The 22459-nt window shown below is 42.6% G+C and overlaps 1 protein-coding gene across 2 annotated transcripts in view; it reads right to left on the reverse strand.

Moving 5' to 3' along the window:
- Nucleotides 1-22459, reverse strand: part of sotv (exostosin glycosyltransferase sotv) — a 546319-nt gene that overhangs the window by 299553 nt on the left and 224307 nt on the right. For both annotated transcript variants that reach the window (XM_067110140.1, XM_067110141.1), the window contains one exon: nt 14460-14582. In XM_067110140.1, the coding sequence (XP_066966241.1) occupies nt 14460-14582 (123 nt within the window). The remainder of the gene's footprint in view (nt 1-14459; nt 14583-22459) is intronic.

Genomic DNA, 22459 nt, shown 5'->3' on the forward strand with positions numbered 1-22459 from the left:
GAAAAATGAAGACCCTCAGGACAGGTGGTCCCCCTGGAAGGTGGTGCCTCTTCCACAAGACCGGTCCTTATGCCCAGTCTTTACCCTAAAGGCTTACTTACAAAGAACTCCTCAGTGTATGTCGGGTCCTCTCTTTATCAGGGAAAAAGGTGGAACTCTTTCTTTGAATGCTATAAGACAGCAAATTCTGTATTTCATTAAACAGGCCAACCCGGATTCAGTTCCTAAGGTTCGTGATATCCGTGCGGTAGCTACCTCTACTAATTATTTTCATAATATGGATTTTGCTGAACTTACCAAATATACGGGATGGAAATCACCTCTAGTGTTTAAACGCCACTATCTAAAATCACTCGAAGCTCTGAAATTCTCTACAGTGGCTGTGGAGAGTGTCATCCCCCCACCTTAATTATCCTTAACCCTTATCCTTTCCCCCCCGCCTGCCTGCCTCATTTATTTCTCTGCCTGTTCTCCTGGATCAATCATGCCTCACTGCCTTACTCCTCATAATTGATACTAGTATTGCCATTATTATTGTTTGTCTTGGTGATTGTGTTTCGTTATGCTGTGTATTTAGATTTTAAGCCTAGAGGTACTTGTGTTATTTTATTTTTCATTATACTTCACATTTTTTATATTGTATAAGATATATTGTGTATTTCTCTTATGTATAGTTTATATTTACCTGTCTATGACATTGTATTGTTGGGTGTTTTTGTTCCACCCGTACTTACCTGTGATTTGATTCTCTTTGCTTTGCTGGGATATCATATTAAATCTATTTTTTTCATAGCATGTGTTTTTGTTCATGATCACCTTTTTGTTTATTTTGTATCTTGGCAGTCTTGACATGATTCTCCCTTACTATTTCACCGGGTGACACAGGGACGAACTCAGAAAAGGGATTTTGACAAAGGAAAAATCTATTTCTGAGGGAGGCCCTGTGTCACCCGGTGACCCCCCCAGTATCTGGTTTCCCCCCCCTGCTTTGGCATGCAAAGCCTGAGGGTGGTGCTAGACTGGAATGAGTTCAGATGGCGCTGGGGTCGCCGCTTGGCGGGCGGGTGAGTGTGGGAGCTGGTACGGCTCTCCGCTCTTCCGAGGGATTTTGCCATTGGCATGTCTTTCGAGTGTGGTTCTGTGGTTGTGATTCTTCACTCACCCTTATCCATACCGACGCCTTCTTGGTATAAGAAGGCGCTCGATCTGGGGGTAGTAACTCCAGCATTCCTGATAGCTTTTTTCTCTGGTATATTTAGCAATATTTATACCTAGAAATTCGTGCAAGAAAGGAATTTCACCAGGTGACACAGGGGCTCCCTCAGAAATAGATTTTTCCTTTGTCAAAATCCCTTTTTATTGCTGTTTTGCTGGTTTTTTTCATTAAAGGATATGTATACTGACAGAGAGAGAGAGAGAGAGAGAGAGAGAGAGAGAGAGAGAGAGAGAGAGAAAACTGAGGTGTTTACATTGGTAAGCTGTTTTGTGATTTTGTGGGATTTTAATTTAGCATTTTATTTATATTTTGCTGTGTTTACATTAAATTTAATATTTGAAAATTAGTAAATAATTTTTTTTCATAAAAAATTTATTTTGTCATGAAAAAAGGATTTTGACAAAGGAAAAATCTATTTCTGGGGAGAGACCTGTGTCACCCGGTGAAATAACCATTCAGCACTTATTTATATGTAAATCCATTGCTAAATATACCAGAGAAAAGCTAAATGCCAAGCTGGAGTTACTACCCCCAGTGCGAGCTCCATGAAATGGAGTCGTGTATGTGAAAGGGTGAGATTGTCACAATCACAGGTCTCCACCCTGTAGACATTCCCGATGTCAAAAGTCCTACCGAGTGAGGTGCCGATACAACGCCCGCACCACTCGCGGACCGTCAACACACCAGCGTCACCTACATTCCATATTAGCACCCACCACCTAGGAATGGTATTTTTATCAAGGGGGGGAAAAGGAAGAAGAGAGGTGGGTCACCGGGTGACACAGGTCTCTCCCCAGAAATAGATTTTTCCTTTGTCAAAATCCTTTTTCTGGGTTTTCCGACCTGTGTCACCCGGTGATATAATAACAGAAACAAAATACCATCCTGAAAAATTAAAGAAACTTGTAATGGAAAGAAATAAAACTATAATTCCACAAGAACTTTAATTATCCAAGTAGCAAAATAGATATTCCAATACATAAACTATAGTAAGGTGGGAGAACTATGTCCCGCAAGACAAGAGAACAAAAAGACATAAAACGTACTTAAAAGTTACAAACAGGGGACAAATACAAAAATTGCAACATGGTCAGGAGACAGGCTGTGAAGTATGCCTGACCCGGAGGTGATGGAAAGGGAATAAGTGAGGCAGGTAGGAGGGAGGAAAGTGACCGAATATAAAGAAAAGGAGTTAAATAGAGGAAGGAACAATGCTTCCTGCCGCCACTGTGGTGAATTTTAGAGCTTCTAGGGATTTCCAATAGTGGCGTTTGAAAACCAGGGGAGACTTCCACCCTGTATATTTTGTAAGATCCTCAAAATTCATGTGATGGAAATAATTAGTGGAGGTGGCCACCGCTCTAAGGTCATGAACCTTCGGAACTGAGTCTGGGCTCTCTAGACAGGGCAGACAGCTCGGAAATTCTAGCACCTGAAGCTAAACTAATTAAAAATAAGGTCTTCCTCAATAAACTTTGGAATGAACAAGATTGATTATCAGTTTCTGAGGCTAATTTAAGGACATCATTTAAGAACCAGGAAACCGTGTGTGGACGGGTTACTGGTCACAAATGGGCACAGGCTTTAGGGATTGAAGAAAAATAAGAGTCCGTTAGGTTAATATTGAACCCGTGTAAAAATATCTTTTTCAAAGCTGATTTGGCTGTAGTAATGGTATTTGAGGCAAGACCTTTTTCAAATAAAGACCTAAAAAATGAAATTGCTAGGTTCGTGGTCATTATGGTTGCTTCAGATTCTTTTAGGAAGAGTGCTAATTTCTGAACTGCTGAGTCATACTGTCTGAGAGTGGATTCCCTTTTGTCTGATTCTAGGAACAAAGTGTTAATAGGGTCAATATTAGCATCTTTCTGAGCTGCAAACTTCATGAAATCCACAAAGCTAGGGCATTCTGAATTCTTGAGGAAGCTGACACAGTCTGAGTTTGTACTATTTGCATCAGTTTTGGGTTGGGAATTTGTAAGCACCGAAGCTTCAGCTCTAGAAGAAGCGGAAACCAGTTGCTCTTCGGCCAATTGGGAGCCACCAGAGCTACCTGGCCCTTGAATGTCCTGAGCTTGTGAAGGACTTTCAGTAACAGGTTTACTGGAGGAAACAGATAGATCCTCCGCCACTTGTTCCAATCTATTGACATTGCATCTGTGGAGTGTGCTAGAGGGTCCAGGTTGGGAGCCACATAACAGGGAAGTTTGTGGTTGCATTCTGTTGCAAAGAGATCTACTTCGAGACCCGGAACTTGACTGCAAATCCAATTGAATGAAGTTTTGTCCAGGGACCATTCCGACTCCAGTGGAGTTGTCCTGGATAGGGAATCTGCAATGACATTCCGGACTCCTGCTAGATGAGTAGCAGACAGATGCCACCGGTGTTTGTTTGCTAAGGAAAATATTGCTATCATAACCTGGTTGATCCGGCTCGACTTGGAACCCCTCTGTTTATACAATGTACCACCACTGCACTGTCCAAGACCAGTCTTATATGGATCAGACTGTTTGGATGTAGCTTCTTCAAGGTTAGAAAGACTGCCATAGCTTCCAGGACATTGATATGGAACTGGCGGAACACAGTAGACCAAGTCCCCTGAACTTTCTTGTGTTGAGAGTATCCTCCCCACCCGCTTAGAGAAGCGTCGGTGTGAATCACTAGTGCCGGAGGGGGAAATTGAAGCGGTACTGAATTCGATAAGCTCTTGACTGCTGTCCAAGGCCGGAGTCTCTTTTTCAAAATTGGCGGAATTAGAGACACCTTGTCTCTGAACCTGACGTTGGCTCGGCTCCGCCATACCCTGTTTATATCCTTCAGTTTGGATTTCAGTAGAAGATCCGTTACCGAAGTGAACTAAAGAGAACCTAAGACTCTTTCTTGGGTACGGTGGGAAGCTTTCTTGTTTCTGAGGAACTGTCTGGTTGCCTTGGCTATTTCTCTCCGTTTGGCCGGCGGAAGAGATAGTTTGTGTGAACGTAGGTCCCACTGGATCCCTAATCATTGAAAGCGACTCTCCGGTACTAGGCGGGATTTCTCCCTGTTTATTTGAAAGCCTAGAGATTCCAGAAAGCCGATTACTATGGTTGTTGCTTTCCGGCATTCGTTGGCGTTGGATGCCCAAATGATCCAATCGTCCAGGTATGCGGCCAGCATGATCCCTTGAGACCGTAGTTGCTGAACTACCGTATCTGCCAGTTTGGTGAAGATTCTGGGGGCTATGTTGAGACCGAATGGCATGACTCTGAACGAGTATGCTTGATTTCCCAGTCTGAACCCCAGATAAGGAGAGAACCTTCTCACAATCGGGACGTGATAATAAGCGTCTGAAAGATCTATAGAGGTGGTTACGGCTCCACGGGGCAGTAGGGTCCAAACCTGCGAGATTGTAAGCATTCGAAACTTGTCGCATTGAATGTAAGAATTTAGACGGGACAAGTCTAGAATTACTCTTTGTTGACTGGAACCTTTCTTTGGAACACTGAACAGTCTGCCTTGGAATTTCAAGTGTCTCGCTTCCTTTATTGCCCTCTTTTGTAAAAGATCTTTCACGAAGTCCTTCAGAGCCTTGGACGGTGATTGATGGAACCTGACTAGGGGGGGAGGACTTCTGCACCAACTCCACCCCAGTCCTTTGGAGACTATGCTCTGGGCCCAGGGACTGAAGTTCCACTGGTCCCGAAAATGGTACAACCTCCCGCCTACCTGAGATATCTCACTGGGCGGGAGATGGTCTGCCTCCTCTGGAGCCTCTGCCTCCCCTTCCTCGGAAGGAGGAGCGAGGTGCTCCCCTGCCTCTGTAGTATCCTCTGGCCCTAGTTCCCCTTGCATTCTGGATAGACCGAAATGCCCCCTGGCTTTCATATGAAGCATTGAAAGCCGGGAAGAAGATACATACGAGGGGCAGCGAGAGACTGAGGAGCTGGTTGAACCAGCACATATTGAGGCTGAGGCTGAGTGTGCGAGGTTGAAGGCTGGCCGGGTGGAGACCTGGACAGCCTGCAAGACAGTCTGAGCAGGAGCCGTTTAAACTTTTTGAACTTCTTACCGGACTTAGGATGGGGTCCGGCGGGCTCCGTTTGCTTACGCTTGTAAGGCAGGCCCCAACGGGAGCGGAAACTCTGATTGGCACTAGTTGCTTTAGCTAGGACCGCATCAACCTCTTCTTGAGGGAAGAGATTAGCTCCCCAGATGAAGCTCTTCATAAGCCTGTTAGGCTCATGACGGATGGAAGCTGCCGAAAAGATGTGCTTCCGGCAGTTCATCCGGGCCGTGATGAAGTCGTAAAGGTCCTGTTGAAAACTCGCCAAGAGAGATTTCGTCAGGACCTGAAACAAAGTGTCTTCGCTGTAGACCACTGACGTTGCCTCCGCCAAAGTCAGAGAGTTTAAAGACCTGCTAAGCCTGTCCTTAGTCTCAGCTTCAGCCTTCAGGAGCGAATCCGGGATCTTAGGGAGTTGCTCGCTGAACAAGTTAGAGGCGCAGTCATGGTCGAGCCGAGTCACTGTGAAAGTGGCCGGGGCTCCCTCCCAAAACTCAGAATCTCCGAGGAAGACAAGAGAGGTGGGATCTGTCTCCCGGAGATGAGGAAGGGGTTTACCCTCCATGCACGCTTGGCTAGTGAGGGAAGCCACTTTTGAAGTGCAGGGTTAGGGAGAATTTCTCCCAAAGTGAACATTGTAAAGACACCCTTGGCCAGGGTGAGTTTGGTGTTCTCTGCTTGCCACTCCGTTAATGTTTGAAGCAGAGACGACTGAGCTTGGTCCCTCGGGAAGATGACCGTCTCCTTTGGGACCTTGTCGGAACGGATCCACGCCTCCTCTGTAAGCCTGGCAAAACCGGGATAAGGAGGTTCCAGACCGAGAGGGAAGAATTCAAGTTCCTCCAGCCTGCGAGTGCCTAGGCCCTCAATTGTCAGGGTACCTTCATGCTGAGGAGCATAAAGGGTCAGTCGCCAAGGGTTCCCCTTATCGAAGGGAGGAAGGCTGGAGGCGTCCGGGACGGAGAAGGGTCTGGCGGCCGCTCTGCCGCTCATGAGCCCCGAGATTAAGTTCCCTTGGGACTTAACCTGCTGCGACAGGGAAAGCACGGAAGCATTAGATGAAGAAAGCTGAGAGGAGAGTTGCGAAAGCTTGTCGTCAACTCTCTTGTCGAGCTTCTGCATAAGAAGCTCGGCAAATGTTTCTGCATCAAAGGAAGGAGGGGGTGGAACCTCCTTGTTTTGTTTTGTCCGTGAACCCTTACCAGAAGTAGGAGCCCGTGACGCCTTCGAGGGAACCCCGGAGCGGACTTTCTGGGTTTTTAAGGTCTTTTTCTTGATAGATTTGACCTTAGGGACGGTAGACCTTGCACCGTCCATAAGGCAAGAGGATTTCACGAATCCCCTGAAAGAGGAAGCAGAAGAAGAAGGAGAACTAAAGAGATAGTCACCTGCCCCACTTACCCCCTTACCTGCTTGGAGATCCAGGTCCACATTCATGGGCTCCAAGTTCAAATTAAGGGCCGCAACGTCTTCAGTGACCTCTCCGCACGCGGCTGCGTCTTCCTGGGAGGGTTAAGTCATCTCCCAGATCCCAGCGATCAAAGGGGCGGCTACCTCATCCGCAACTGACGCTGAGATCCAGGCGCCGGGGAAGAGAACGCTGCAGATGTCCTTGGAAAGAATGTAGGGTTTGCCTGCCCCGACGTTCCTCCCGAAGCTGCTGACCCAGGACTTAAGAGTCAAAAGCGAAGAGTCACGAGAGCTGCGGTCAATCTGAAAGAAGGAGAATGTCAACTAACCAAATCTCCTAGAAGACTAATATCTTCCAATTATCCATAAGAGACAAAACTCAAAAGAAAGCATGAATCGGAAAAGGAAAATCTAACTTACCAATTCATCCAGAACCCGCTCATAGAGAGCGTAGCACACCTCACAGCCATCAGGGTGCCAGACGACCAGGTCCCCCACGTGGACAGCGCACCCGGAGTGGGACCTGCAGACCTCATGTCCGCTCGCCTGCTGGAGGACTGCCGTGCACCCCTGCTCCTGACAACGAACCATCTGTAGATGGACGAGTACATGAGTATGCTGATAAGGCCGCCGGAGTAGGGTGCCGGAGCAGCGTCTTAGGATAATAGATTGACTGGGCATGTAAAAGGACCAGATAGACCCCACTGGAACATACCGGAATGATAAGAGGTCTACTAGATCATACATGATCAATAAAATAATACAAAACAAAGGGACCGCCAGAGTTAATCCGGAGAAACAGGGAGGTCCCGTTAAAAACATGCGTCAACAAAATTAAGAACAATACATATACAGTGAACAGTTAACTTATGATTAAGCGGTAAAAAAGTTTCCGCTTGTAGCCGGGGGAGTCACGTTACCCTGATATAGTGACGGCGGAGGAGGTGTGGTGAGCACCGACCGACCATACACCATACCCACCGGAGTGGTATAAGAAATGAGAGCAACGAGAAAGCCTGACTACTAGCGGAAAATGCAAAATTAGACTAGTCAACGAAAGATAGATACTTGGGAAAGGGACAAGTTCTAAATGAATAGAACGGAGGATAACGTCAGTGACATGTGAAAATGAGACAGAAGACAGTCAGGTGGAAAACTCTAACTGGCTACATGCACAAAATTTTTTCATGAGGTGACGGTCTACGAGAACGACACCCTGGCTGGGGGAAAACAACACACTGATGCTAGGGAAGGGAGGGGGACAGGCCAAGGGAGGGGGACCAGTAGAGATGGCCAGGGGGTGAGTGAGCACTCCCCGGACGTCATGAGTCCCACCCCTTCTCTCTCCCGAGAGGTCGAACATGTACGAACGACTAACCGAGAGAAGAGAGGATAGGGGCCCCTCAAAGGCCAAAGTGCGCAAGGAAAGGTAAAAAGGGATGGTGGCCAGGAGTGGAGTGGGGAGGCACCCCCGGACACCACACAAGTTCTTGACAGGGTGCTGACCAGGTAAGGTCGGAAATCCTGTGTAGAGAGAACGGGGGAACCAATCAATGCAGAGGAAGGGGTGTAGGCTATTAACATAAGGATCAGGGCAAAAGCTCTCAAACCTTGGTAAGTTAACAAAATATGTGAAAACGAACCAAGGGGAAAAGAGCAGGGAGGCAGGGGAAGGTGGTACGAGCGGGGGATACACATGAAGCTGGAAACTGTCCCGAAGGTGCGGTCCGGACAAGGGTAGGCTACGTAAGAGACCCTCGCTATTCCAGCTTAACCTTACTAGGACTCAGTAGCCCAAACGGAAAGGCCGAAATAGGGAGAGGGAGGAAATGCAGGCCAAACACCTCCAACCGAACAACGACCAAAGAGAAGCGCCAACCATGAGGCCCTCCTACACACCTAACCTTCTCTTCCAAGGAAGGGAACAGATCGCTAATAGCCTAATCCTAGGCTAACCTAACACAGCCGCCCAGCGGTCAGGGAGGTAGCTCAGGAGGGAAACGGTATCTAACAGACTAGCCTAAATAGTTAACCTCACTAAGGTGTAAAAGAAATAAATCAAATAATAAAAGACACATGTAGAAGGGAGAACCAAACCCAACGCAATATGAGCGCCGAGGGAAAATGGGAGACCTTCACTAAAAATAAACAATGAACATAATCTGTAAATATCTAAAGCATCCGTGAGCAAGGCATAAAATAAACCTAATAAGCATAACTGTACCATCTCAAATAATAAACCCACGAGCTGGAGGAGGTGAGGGTCCAAAATAAAACCCATATAAAACTGGTTAAAGAGCGGATAGGCCCGAGGGGGAAACTCGTAGCCTAAGCGACAAGGACCCGCACATCCCCAGGGAAGGGTAACAGAATTAAATAATGAATTAAGCCACTATGAATATGCTGGATAAACATCAGGCACAAAAAACATAAATAAAAGGCAGGGGAGCGAAGCCCCGATAAAAACCCCGTACCGAGACTGAAGGTCACATGAGGCCGGGAGGAAGGCGGTCGAGGCGGGCGTTATAAATCCCCCTAATTACAAAATTAGAGGGAAATAAGGAGCCTCAACCGCTTAAAATAAAATACAGAGATGGTACTCAACTTAGGAGATGAAGAATCTTGAGATGAAGCCATAATATCCAAAATTAAGGCACAAAATAAGCGCACCAAGGAAAATTTCAACAAGAAGCGATGCGTGCTAAAAATGGAATGTAGGTGGCGTTGGTGTGTTGACAGTCCGCGAGTGGTGCGGGCGTTGTATCGGCACCTCACTCGGTAGGACTTTTGACATCGGGAATGTCTACAAGGCGGAGACCTGTGATTGTGACAATCTCACCCTTTCACATACACGACTCCATTTCATGGAGCTCGCACTGGGGGTAGTAACTCCAGCTTGGCATTTAGCTTTTCTCTGGTATATTTAGCAATGGATTTACCTAGAAATAAGTGCTGAATGGTTATTTCACTGGGTGACACAGGTCGGAAAACCCAGAAATACAGTAATTAGTGAATATTGCTCTACGAAAAAATTCGTGAATTAATGAATTTTCCACAATATATTTGGAGATAAGTTCCACAGAAAAACCCATGATAACTGGCGTGATTGCTGATCTGTGATCTAGGGGACCCACTATATATAATATTATATATATATATATATATATATATATATATATATATATATATATATATATATATATATATATATATATATATATATATATATATATATATATATATATATATAAATTTCTGACTCACTCATTAAAGGGGGATGAACCCAGGTCTCTCAGGTGGAAAGCAAGGGCGTTACCCACTGGGCCATACAAGTCTAAAAGAAGTTGGAACCTGAGAGCAACTGCACCCAAGGAATTACCTGGGCAAGCTAACTGCTTGCATACCAGCGGAGTTTTCCCCAACTTCCGACTCAGCAATGACCCAATAGACAACATTTCATTCGAATTATCCCTTCTGAGTGAATAAGATAGAAATCATCAACACACAATCACGTGTGGAACAGAAATAAATTTCTGACTCACGTCGGGATCGAACCCAGGTCTCTCAGGTGGAAAGCAAGGGCGTTACCCACTGGGCCATACAAGTCTAAAAGAAGTTGGAACCTGAGAGCAACTGCACCCAAGGAATTACCTGGGCAAGCTAACTGCTTGCATACCAGCGAAGTTTTCCCCAACTTCCCGACTCAGCAATGACCCAATAGACAACATTTCATTGAATTATCCCTTCTGAGTGAATAAGATAGAAATCATCAACACACAATCACGTGTGGAACAGAAATAAATTTCTGACTCACGTGAGGATCGAACCCAGGTCTCTCAGGTGGAAAGCAAGGGCGTTACCCACTGGGCCATACAAGTCTAAAAGAAGTTGGAACCTGAGAGCAACTGCACCCAAGGAATGGCCCAGTGGGTAACGCCCTTGCTTTCCACCTGAGAGACCTGGGTTCGATCCTGACGTGAGTCAGAAATTTATTTCTGTTCCACACGTGATTGTGTGTTGATGATTTCTATCTTATTCACTCAGAAGGATAATTCAATGAAATGTTGTCTATTGGGTCATTGCTGAGTCGGGAAGTTGGGGAAAAATCGCTGGTATGCAAGCAGTTAGCTTGCCCAGGTAATTCCTTGGGTGCAGTTGCTCTCAGGTTCCAACTTCTTTAGACTTGTATGGCCCAGTGGGTAACGCCCTTGCTTTCCACCTGAGAGACCTGGGTTCGATCCCCGACGTGAGTCAGAAATTTATTTCTGTTCCACACGTGATTGTGTGTTGATGATTTTTATCTTATTCACTCAGAAGGGATAATTCAATGAAATGTTGTCTATTGGGTCATTGCTGAGTCGGGAAGTTGGGAAAACTTGCTGGTATGCAAGCAGTTAGCTTGCCCAGGTAATTTTTTGGGTGCAGTTGCTCTCAGGTTCCAACTTCTTTTAGACTTGTATGGCCCAGTGGGTAACGCCTTTGCTTTCCACCTGAGAGACCTGGGTTCGATCCCGACGTGAGTCAGAAATTTATTTCTGTTCCACACGTGATTGTGTGTTGATGATTTCTATCTTATTCACTCAGAAGGGATAATTCGAATGAAATGTTGTCTATTGGGTCATTGCTGAGTCGGAAGTTGGGGAAAACTTCGCTGGTATGCAAGCAGTTAGCTTGCCCAGGTAATTCCTTGGGTGCAGTTGCTCTCAGGTTCCAACTTCTTTTAGACTTGTATGGCCCAGTGGGTAACGCCCTTGCTTTCCACCTGAGAGACCTGGGTTCGATCCCGACGTGAGTCAGAAATTTATTTCTGTTCCACACGTGATTGTGTGTTGATGATTTCTATCTTATTCACTCAGAAGGGATAATTCAATGAAATGTTGTCTATTGGGTCATTGCTGAGTCGGGAAGTTGGGGAAAACTCGCTGGTATGCAAGCAGTTAGCTTGCCCAGGTAATTCCTTGGGTGCAGTTGCTCTCAGGTTCCAACTTCTTTTAGACTTGTATGGCCCAGTGGGTAACGCCTTGCTTTCCACCTGAGAGACCTGGGTTCGATCCCGACGTGAGTCAGAAATTTATTTCTGTTCCACACGTGATTGTGTTGATGATTTTCTATATATATATATATATATATATATATATATATATATATATATATATATATATATATATATATATATATATATATATATATATATATATATATATATATATATATATATATATATACTGTATAGTCATAAAAATAAAAAAACTTAAGGTTGGCAATGGTGTGCGGATCTAAGTTAGTGAAAACACACTCACACACACATATATATTTAATATATATATATATATCTCTGGTTCCTGGGATCCATATAATGTTGAGTTCTGGATAAGATGAATCTGGATAGCTGAGAGATTACTATACATGTAAGTGTAAATATATATAAAGTAAGGAGGGTGTGTTGTCTGAGAACACAGCTATCTTTGCTTTACCATGTATTTGTAACGCTTTAAGCTCTTTCAGACTGCTAGGAGTTTGAGATATTGGTGTGAAGTGACTTCCAACACGATCATACACCTAACATTTCTAAATCCACTTTAAAGGTGCCCCAGACCTTCAGAATCTAAAAAAATGTGAGGTCTGGGTTCTTTACTTCCCATGAGAGACGTAACTAAAGCTTCAAATATTCTGCCTATTACTGTAGTTTCAAAAGCTCATCTACACTGTTTTGCTGGAAGTTCCTACAATAGCTGAAAACCTCTTAGAAGTGAAAAGAAATTGCAAAACATTCCACCACAAGAAAACCTAAAAAAACTGTGAGACTTAGCTGCATCCCCAGATAGACAAAGAGTTATGATGGGACCAATCCTTTCCTAATGCTACCTAAAGACTTGGCAAGAGACGTAAAGAATATAAAAGACAGCCCTCCTACTCCCATATACAGAGGCAAGAATAAAGCATTCTTGGAAGAAACTTTCTTTTCCAAGATCTGCCATACAGCCTTGAACCTACCCAAGATAAAACAAAAGCTGAAAATGTGACCAAGGTTTCTACCCTCTATGATTTCATATCTGGCTTATCAAGCTCCACAAAATAATACGGGAACTTCTTACACAAGGAGAGTAACCTCTTAAAAGAGGCACTATTGCAGGTTGTGCAGTGTTCCAAGCTACTTTCTGTATATCAGAGTGTTTAATCCATGATATTTGTATTCAGTCTATGATATTCTGAAAAAATATTTGTATTCAGTCTATGATATTCTGAAAAACAATGTGGGAATTTCTCCCTACAACGTGTCAAAAGTTGTCATAAAACCCACGCAACTGCAAGCTCCTTGTCAGGGTCAGAATCCAACTCCTCTTCAACAGAAACTGAAGCTGAAGCAGCTCCTGAGGTAGCAGCAAAGGAGCACTCAGGAAGGTAGATGGAACAGGAGCTACAGAAGACACGGGGTTCACCAGACCAGGGATCATGGACACCATGTTTCACAGAAAAAGAAATGGTGGCAGGCAGCAAATCTAACAAAGCAGGATCTGTGACACTGCCCAGGTTCAAATCCTGATAAGAAACAAGCATACTAGAAAAAACCTGAAGACTGCATGCTAAGGATACAGTTGGTTGAAGCTACAGGGGTAAGCAAAGTCTGAGTAGAGGACAACTGATCCTTACGCCATGCAGATACTGATTCCATCGAATGAGAAATCAAAGATTCCTGAAGGCGCTTCCACCAAGGCAAAGAAGCATCAACAGAGGAAAAGTGACTTCAACACTCCCAAGAGGAGGGAGAATGTGGCATGAAAACCGTAAATCAGTTAAAAATGGGACCAATTTCACTATCCACAAGCACCAGTTCATTACACCAGTGACAGAAGGATACTACAGGTACATGCCATCTGCTGTTTGTACCTATAGGTCCCCTGGTAGAGGGATGTGGAAGTAGACAGATACAGTATAGAGTGGTACTTATAAAAAACTGGGAGAACCTTTAAATTTGCTATCTGTTACCTTCATTGGCATGAAAGGTAAACCTATAAAATGGAGAGGTAAGTTCCATTATAAAAAAATATTCTTATCTTTCCAAACTCAGGCATATGAATGAAATCAGCTAAGCTGAAGTCCATTAAGCTGAGGTTCCAGTATTACTTCAGAATACTTGAAAGTGAAAACTGCATAAGGAGTGCATAAAACAGCATGGTAATTATAAGGTTAATTATTATTGATGAAATTTGTTGAATAGAAAGTTTTGAAAAAAAGAACCCATGAATCATATAGGGAGTGCCCTCCTTCAAGCCCCTCAAGCTCCCTCTTCCTTTTTACAGAAAAGAAAAAAAATGAATAGAACAGAATACAGAATTTAGGCCAAAGCCAAGTACTGGGACCCGTGAGGTCATTCAGCACTGAAACTGACAGTAAAAGGTTTGAAAGATGAAACAGGAGGAAAACCTCAAAGCAGTTGCACTATGAATCAGTTGTTAGGAGAGGGTGGAAAGTAAGGTGGAAGAAAGATATTATGAACGGAGAAACAGTAAAAGGAATGAAAGGGGTTGCAGCTAAGGGCCGGAAGGGGTGCTGCAAGAACCTAAGTACTGTTTACAGCACACCGCATGAGATACACTGATGGCACGACCCCTTTACGGGGGGGGGGGGGGATGAGGATATGGTGTCAGCACGTGCAGTGAAATTTTATGCATCTTGACCAACATGAGTCAGTTAACACTACAATTTACACATCACAGATATAGGCATATATATGACTAACCATTAAAGTACTCTAACCTACTCTGATGCATGTACAGAAAGATTCCTTACCTCTGAAAATGGTAAAACATATGAGTCTGCAACAATTATAGGAATGCAGCCAGCTCGCATTGCATCATATAATACACTCTGACCAAGGCGTCCTCCTCGGATAACCAGACAAAATTTTGCTTCCTGAAATTAATAAAAATAAGACATGAAGACATGCTACAAACTGAAAATGTGGAGATATCAGTGAGTTTAAATTCTAAAATATCAAAAATTCTACACAGAATTTTTTTCTACCATTTCTGGTAACACAACACTTCCAAAATAAGCAATTTTTCCCAAACCAATCACCTTTTTCCATAAAACCCATTATATAGTACTTATAGCTCATTTTGCGCAACAAATGAAATCTCAAGACACAACTGTCCTCTGAAGAGTAAAATGGGGAATCAGACAACAGCCCAAATAATGTGCTTCAGAATTCTAAGTTCTCCAGTAGCCATCTGCTTCAGCTCCTGTGAGTCTAGCCAAAAACTTTCCAAAATCAGGCCAAGAAGTAGAGTAGTAAATTTACATATAAAATGAGAATTTTCATGATAAAATTAATTATTTGGATACTTACCTACTGTTAAAGTTAGCTTATATCTTCATGCCACTAAGTGTTATCAGCATTCAAAATAAATCCAAATAACGCTTAACTAACCCCCTAGGACTGTCTCTGTAATCATCTATTTCCCACCAGGTGGTGCTAGAATGTTCCCATTCTTGTCAGAATTCTTCATCACCACCCACTAAGATGTGAGGAGGCTGGGTGGGTTTCCACTTTAACAGTAGGTAAGTATCCAAATAATTAATTTTGTCAAAAATTTTCATTATTTGCAATGAAGCTTACCTACTTTTAAAGTTAGCTGACTACCACATTGGATGAGGATGGTGGGTTAGTGCAGCCAGAAAAGCATTTGTTCAGCCAAGCTAACTAAAACCTTTTTAATGAGCAGAAAAAGCTTCTCAACATTCATGCCTGTTATGTGATCCTTACTGGCAATACTGTCACCAGGTGTTGGAATCACAGCAAGACTTGCCTCAGGATCCTTACAGGGAAAAAGGACTCTCTCGTAGAGTACTAGTGACTCCTGTGCCTGAGTTGAAAGCCCATAGCTGATGGTCTAAAACTAAAGACAACTACAAGCAGTCCCCCGGGTTAAGATGGGCTCGGCTTACAATGTTCCAAGTTTACGATACTCTTCAAATATATTGATAACAAATCATTTCCCGGGTACAAGGCATGTTCCAGGTTTACGACGCCGATGACACTAATCTGATGGAAGAAATATGGCTCCAAAACAGCAGAATGGTACAAATTTTGAGTTTTTTTTTATGAAAAACGCAATAAAAATACAGGTTACATAATTTTCAAGACACCTGAATGATTAAAAGTAAGGTTCCTTATGATTTTCAACGATATTTCAGACAACACCGGTCCGACGGAGGTTATGTTGTTTTCAAGACACCCAAAGGAATAAAAGTAAGGTTTTCTTATGATTTTTGCTGATATTTTGGGCGACAGCAATCCTACAGAAGAAATATGGCTCCAAAATGGCAGAATGGTCAAAATTTGGAGTTTTTTTTTTTAATGAAAAACTCAATAAAAATGCAGGTTACATCATTTTCAAGATACACAACAGATTAAAGTAAGGTTTTCTTACGATTTTCGATGATATTTCAGACGACGCCAGTCTGATACCCATCAAACGGAAGAAATATGGCTTTAAATTGGCAGAATGGTCAAAATTTGGAGGTTCTTTGATGAAAAACTCAATAAAGATGCAAGTTACATTGTTTTCAAGACCCTAAAAGAATTAAAAGTAAGGTTTTCTTATGATTTTTGATGATATTTTGGGTGACACTAGTCCGATGCCAATCTGACAGAAGAATTATGGCTCCAAAATGGCAGAATGGTAAAAATTTGGAGTTCTTTTGAAGAAAACTCAATAAAAATGCAGGTTACTTCATTTTCATGACACCCGAAGGATTAAACACAAGGTTTCTTTATGATTTTCGATGATATTTTGGTCGACGCCGGTCCTCAGGAAGAAATATGGCTCCAAAATAGCAGAAAGGTCAAATTTGGAGGTTTTTTATGAAAGACACACTAAAAATGCAGGTTACGTCATTTTCAAGACACTCAAAGGATTAAAAGTAAGGTTTTCTTATGATTTTCGATGATATTTCAGACGATGTTGGTCTGATGGAAGAAATATGGCTCTAAAATGGCAAAATTGTCAAAATTTGGAGGTTTTTGTATAAAAACCCAATAAAAATGCAGGTCACATTGTTTTCAAGATACCCAAAGGATTAAAAGTAAGGATTTCTTACAATTTTTGACAATATTACTGACAATGCTGGTCCAACGAAAGAAATATGACTCCAGAATGGCAGAATTGTCAAAATTTGGAGGTTTTTTATGAAAAACTCAATAAAAATGCATGTTATGTCATTTTCAGGATACCCAAAGGATTAAATATAAGGATTTCTTACGATTTTCGACAATATTTCGGATGATGCCAGACTGATGAAAGAAATAAAATTCACATTCGCGGATTTTTTTGAAGAGCAATATTCTCTAATTACTGATTTTTTATTTTTTTCATGACTTAATACATTTTTTAAGATGAAAATTATACTTTTATAATAAAGTTAAGTTTTATATATATACAGTAATACCCCAAACTTCTGCGATTCGAGTTGCGCGAATTCACAGACACGCGAACTTTTCATTGGAACCTAACTAATTGTCATACATGAGTTTTTCACAGACAGGCAAACATTTGCGAATACTGAGAAACCCTGCAAAAATGTCTATGTTTAATTTTTTAAGTAATTTATAAGTTCTTAAGCTTTTATGTGTAAATTAAATATTAAATAAAGAGGTAATAATTTTTTTTTCTCTCTCTCCCTCTTTTACTGAGATGAGAGAATTTTTATGGTACATGTATGTTTATTTGTTTTGTATAAGTAAATTTTTTACCTAATAATAAGTACTAATTTTCAAATATTAATTATAATAATAATAATAATAATAATATCACCGTAATTACAAAATTCGTATGTGATATGTAATTTAAACAAACAAACATCTTTCCCTCATCTTTTGTGAAGAGGCTTGAAGGCAAAGCTGTCAGACATGTCAATTCAACATGACAAGAAGGGGGAGTGTTGCTGACTGGCGGGTCAAAGGTTGCTTACATAATTCTCTCTCTCTCTCTCTCTCTCTCTGTCCATAATAATTCATAAAAAATTTCACTCTCTTAAGTAAGGACAACTGTTATCTCTTGCTCTCTTGTTCATAGTTAGCACAACCAATATATTACTGCTTCTCTGTATGTCTTTACCTGTTCAGTAAATAATTTTAAATTGATCTAATTTTACCTGTACCATCTACAAACTGTAAATGCGCCGTTCTAAAACAAAGAAACATAGAGCATTTCAGAATGAAGAGAAAGAGACAGAATAAAATAGTTTTTAAAAACGAGGTTGAGAAGACTTCTAAAAATAGATCGGTGGAATGGGTAGAGAGAGAAATAGTATACTAATTTCCACACACCTATATTTTTATGTCAACCATTTATTTCTTTTTTTAAAGGGTAATGTACTGTATTAAGCTAACTTTTAAAAGAAATTACAGTAACTTTAATTTCATTTAAAAGTTAGTTTAATACTTTGGGAGCATGATTAGGGTCATATTTAGTGTTTAAATTCTATAAAATAAGCATTTATTAGCATTTTTAGAAATTGTGCCAAACTTAAGCGGGAATTCGCCTTGCGTGAGGGGGTCTGGAACCTAACCTCGCATAAGTTTGAGGTATGACTGCACTTACCAAGTAATGACATAGCTATTAGTTCACTTACATGGCAGTTTGAATAGCAATAAGGAAGACAATAATAAGAAAAAAGAGGGAAGGAAGAAGAAAACGCAAAACGGGAGAGGTGTGAGGAATGAGGAGCCAAGTTCCCAGATTTTGAGGAATAGTTCAGACTCAGAAGTTGAGGTGGATAGGAAGATTGGAAGTGGTAGCAGTAGTAGTGAAAGTTTGAGTGAGGCAGAGGAGAAAGAGGCTAAAACAATGTTCCTGAGGAGGTTCCCCGGATTGAGAAATTTAACATCGGGAAGGGAAGAGACATATATGAGTTTTTTGATGACTATGAGAAGTATTGTAGACAAAAGTATGGGGAGAATGAAAGTATGCAGATAAAACAGCTGGGAGAGTTCTTGGATGGGTGGTTGAAGATGTGCTATAGGAGTATGTGTGAGAGTGAGTCAGGGTATGAGTCTGTGAAGATTAGAGTGATTAAGCAAGTGAAGAGAATATGACAGGAAGTGTTGTATACAAGAAGGATGATAGGTTCGAGGAGGCAAAAATGAAGGCTGGGGAGGAAGTTGGCTTGTATGCCCATAGGATAGAAGCTTTAGCCAGAAGGAAGTATGGAGAGGAAGGAATCGAGGAAAACAAGCACCTCCTGAGGAAGTTCTTGGCCACCATTCCAGAGAAGATTAGGGTAATTTTGAATGAGAAGAAAAAAGACTGGAAGTGGTGGTCAGGGAAGAGCTTAAATTGGGAGGATGTTGCAGAGATCCTAGAAGACCTGAGAGTAGATGAGGATGAACCAAAGGAGATATACACTGGGTCTGAGGTGGTAAATGGAAGGATGTATAAGGACCCTTTGGTGAGTGAGGGGCTAAGTGTGATGTGAGCTTTGTTGGAGGAGTGTAGGAAAGGCTGGATAGAAAGAGGAACAAAGAATGTGCAAGTGAATGTGGGGAATAACGGGAAAAGGGGCTCGAGTAGAAGCTGAGAGAGGTTTAGGAGTGGAAGTGTGGGTAGAGAAAAGGAAGTCATTGTGGAAACTGTGGAATGAGTGGGCATTTTGCCTGGACATGTAAGAGCCCTCTGAGTAAGTGTGAAGGATGTGGAATGGAGGGTCATGTGAAGGAAGTCTGCTGTACCAGACCACAACCCCAGGGAAACTAAGTGTGGGGGTGGGGGAGGGTTTACCGGGGTGAGCCCTCTGGTATGGAAGGGATAGATGTATTGGATGTAAGAGAAGGGTTCGTGAATGGGAACGTCTGTTTTGGGGAATGAGTAGATCGTTGTTTGTGTGTTAGAGTAGAATGTGGTGGAGTGTTGTTGAAAGCATTGGTTGATACTGGTTGTAGCGGTAACATGGTTTTCAGAGAGGCATAAGAGAAAATAAAAGAAAACATAGCACAGAAGCAGGGCTGTGCTGGATATGTGACAGGGACTGGAGATTGGAAGTAAGGGTGTGTGCAAGGTTTATTGAGTTGGTTGCAGTTGCAGAAATAAGGCTGGAAGAAGTATATGTTGCTGGGGTATGCATTTTTTAAGAAAAACAGGGTAAAAGTCTACCCAGAACAAGAAATGACAGATATACGAATGGGAAATTAAATGAGTGTGAAGTTGTATGTGGAGGAGGATGGGTAACTAAGTTCGAGGATGGTTTCTGGAGTAGAGGTGTATGCGATGGAGGACATACAACTGCCAAGAGATTTGGGGAGTGTGTGGAGTGTGAAAGTAGGGTGGAGAACCAATGTTGGAGTTTGCGCAGAGAGTTTGGGAGAAATGTTCATGTTGGATGGTAGCTCTGCGTGTTATGAGACAAGGCAGGTCACGTGTTCGATGGAATTATGGATGTAAAGGACCCAAAGGTGTGTATACAGGTGTGTGGGGATGTGAAAAAGAAAAGGTGGAGAGGCATACATCTTGGTGATAGATTGGGAAGCTTAAGAAGTCTAGTCAATTTGAGTGATGATAAGCATGTTAAGGGATATGATGTGATGGCCGAAGGGTAAAAGTCAGAAGAGTGGAGTAAAGAAAAGCTTAGGGAAAAGGTGAGGTTGAATGAGAAGTTGAACGAGAAAGAGAAAGAGCAAGTTTATGAGTTGTTGCAGGAAAGAAAGGGTGTGTTGAGTCAAGGTGATGAGGACTTTGGGACATCTATATTGCCAGAGTTCCGTATTCGGCTGACAGACGACACACCGATTTATGAGATACCCCATCATTTCACATCCTTCGTACCAGTAATGCAAGAGATTGACGAGCAGTGTGAAGAGTTGGAAAGGATAGGAGTGACTGAACCCAGTAAGAGTTCTTGGAATGGCCCAATTGTGCCAGTAAGAAAGCCTGATGGAAGACTGAGAATGTGTATTGATTATCAGAGAGTACATGAAGTGACAGTGAAAGAAAGATTCCCTGTGTGTGGTGTCTGAGTATGTGTACAGTATGCATAGGATGAAAGTGTTTAGCAAGATGGATCTGGTAAGGGGTATTATCAGATGCCAGTGGCGGAGGATTGTACACCAATATTGTAACCACCTTCTTGACTATGAAAAAACAGTATCAGTTCTGCCATCTCAGTTTTGTATTGGCAAATGCCCCAGCTACATTTCAGAGAGCGATGAATGTTGTGCTGAGTGGTTTTCCCTGCAAGAATATGTTGGTGTTTCTTGACGACAATTTGGTGATAAGTAAGACTGTAGAAGAGCACAAGAGACTGGTGCGAGCAGTGTTAAAGAAGTTAGAGGAAAGGGGGTGAAAATCAGTGAGTAAGTGTGAGTGATTCATGGAAGAGGTGGAGTTTTTGGACCATAAGGTGTGTGAGTCTGGTGTATGAAAGGCGGAAAAGTTTGTGGAGAAAGTGAGAAATTTCCCTCGACCCAGGACTGTGAGAGAGTTGCATGAATTTTTGGGATTGATCGATTTTGAAAGAAAGTTTGTGGAAGATAGTTCAGGGATTGCAATGCCATTTTCAGAATGGACAGGCTATAAGAAGAGTAAAGTTGTGAGGTGGGATGAAAGGATGGTGAAAGCGTCTGAGAAACTGAAAGAGGAAATGGTGAAGGACGTGGAGTTGGCTTACCCTGACTATAGTGCAGATGCCAGTAAGTTAGAAGTGTATACAGGTGCGAGTGGGGTGTCGATGGGTGGATGTCTGATGCAGAAGCAAGTGGTGAATGGAGCTGAAAGAGATAGAGTGACAGCGTATGTAAGTAAGGCGTTTAGTTCGGCAGAGTGAAAGTATTCAACTGTTGAGAGAGGGTTGGCTACGCTGCGGTTTTGTGCAAAAGCGTTACGACCATTTCTGTACAGTGTGAGGTTTGTAGTATATACGGACCATCAACCTTTAGTGTATCTGCAGAGAATGAAAGGAGTGGATGCTAGGATTGCACGAATGGTGGAGGATTCGAGTGATTTTGATTTTGTAGTGGAGTACACCCCAGGTAAAAGAAATGTTGCAGACATGACGTTTAGACCACCTGGGGAAGGGAAAGAAGAGAAAATGAAAGATATAAGACCAGAATATCTGCCGAGAGGATTGGCGGTAGCACGTGAGAGTAAGGGGGTCGGTGACTTGATGTTTGAAAGTGTGTGGTATGGACTGAATAATTTTGAAGATGAAGGTTTGAAGGTGCAGGTGCCTGGAAGTGTGAATGAACTGAGGGCGGAGGTGATTGAGGAAGTTTGCAAGAGGTCTGGATGTTTGGGAGTGTCAAATGTGGAACAGTATCAGAAGAGCCTGAGAGCTATAATGTGTCCTGGAGTGGCCCCATTTCAGGAGGTTTTGGTGGCGGTGAGTAAGAAGTATAAGGTGATTGTGTCCGTACACACTGGGGGTGAGAAACCTATAGTGTATCGACATGAGGGAGTGAAAGAGAGTGAGCGTGAGTTGCATCTGTAGTGTTTGAGTAGGGTACACTATAACCGGGTCATAGAGAAAAAGAGGTATGAAAGGAAGTATGGGAGGAAGGGAAACACTGAAGAGAGAATGTCAGAGTTGCTGGAAGTAGAAAGTGATACTGAGGAGGTGAGTGAAGGATGTTTGGCTGTTGGTAGAGACAAGTGTCAGTGTGTAGAGAAGAGGGGAAATGCAATGACTGTGCGAGTATCTGGATAACAGTGGAGGACAGTACTGTGGTTTGGTTGACATGGGAGTGCAAATGTTGTTGGTGAACGCACGTGTGATTAGGGATGTTGAGAGTGAATTGG

Source organism: Macrobrachium rosenbergii, chromosome 10 (assembly GCF_040412425.1).
Source record: "Macrobrachium rosenbergii isolate ZJJX-2024 chromosome 10, ASM4041242v1, whole genome shotgun sequence".
NCBI classification, from domain to species: domain Eukaryota; kingdom Metazoa; phylum Arthropoda; class Malacostraca; order Decapoda; family Palaemonidae; genus Macrobrachium; species Macrobrachium rosenbergii.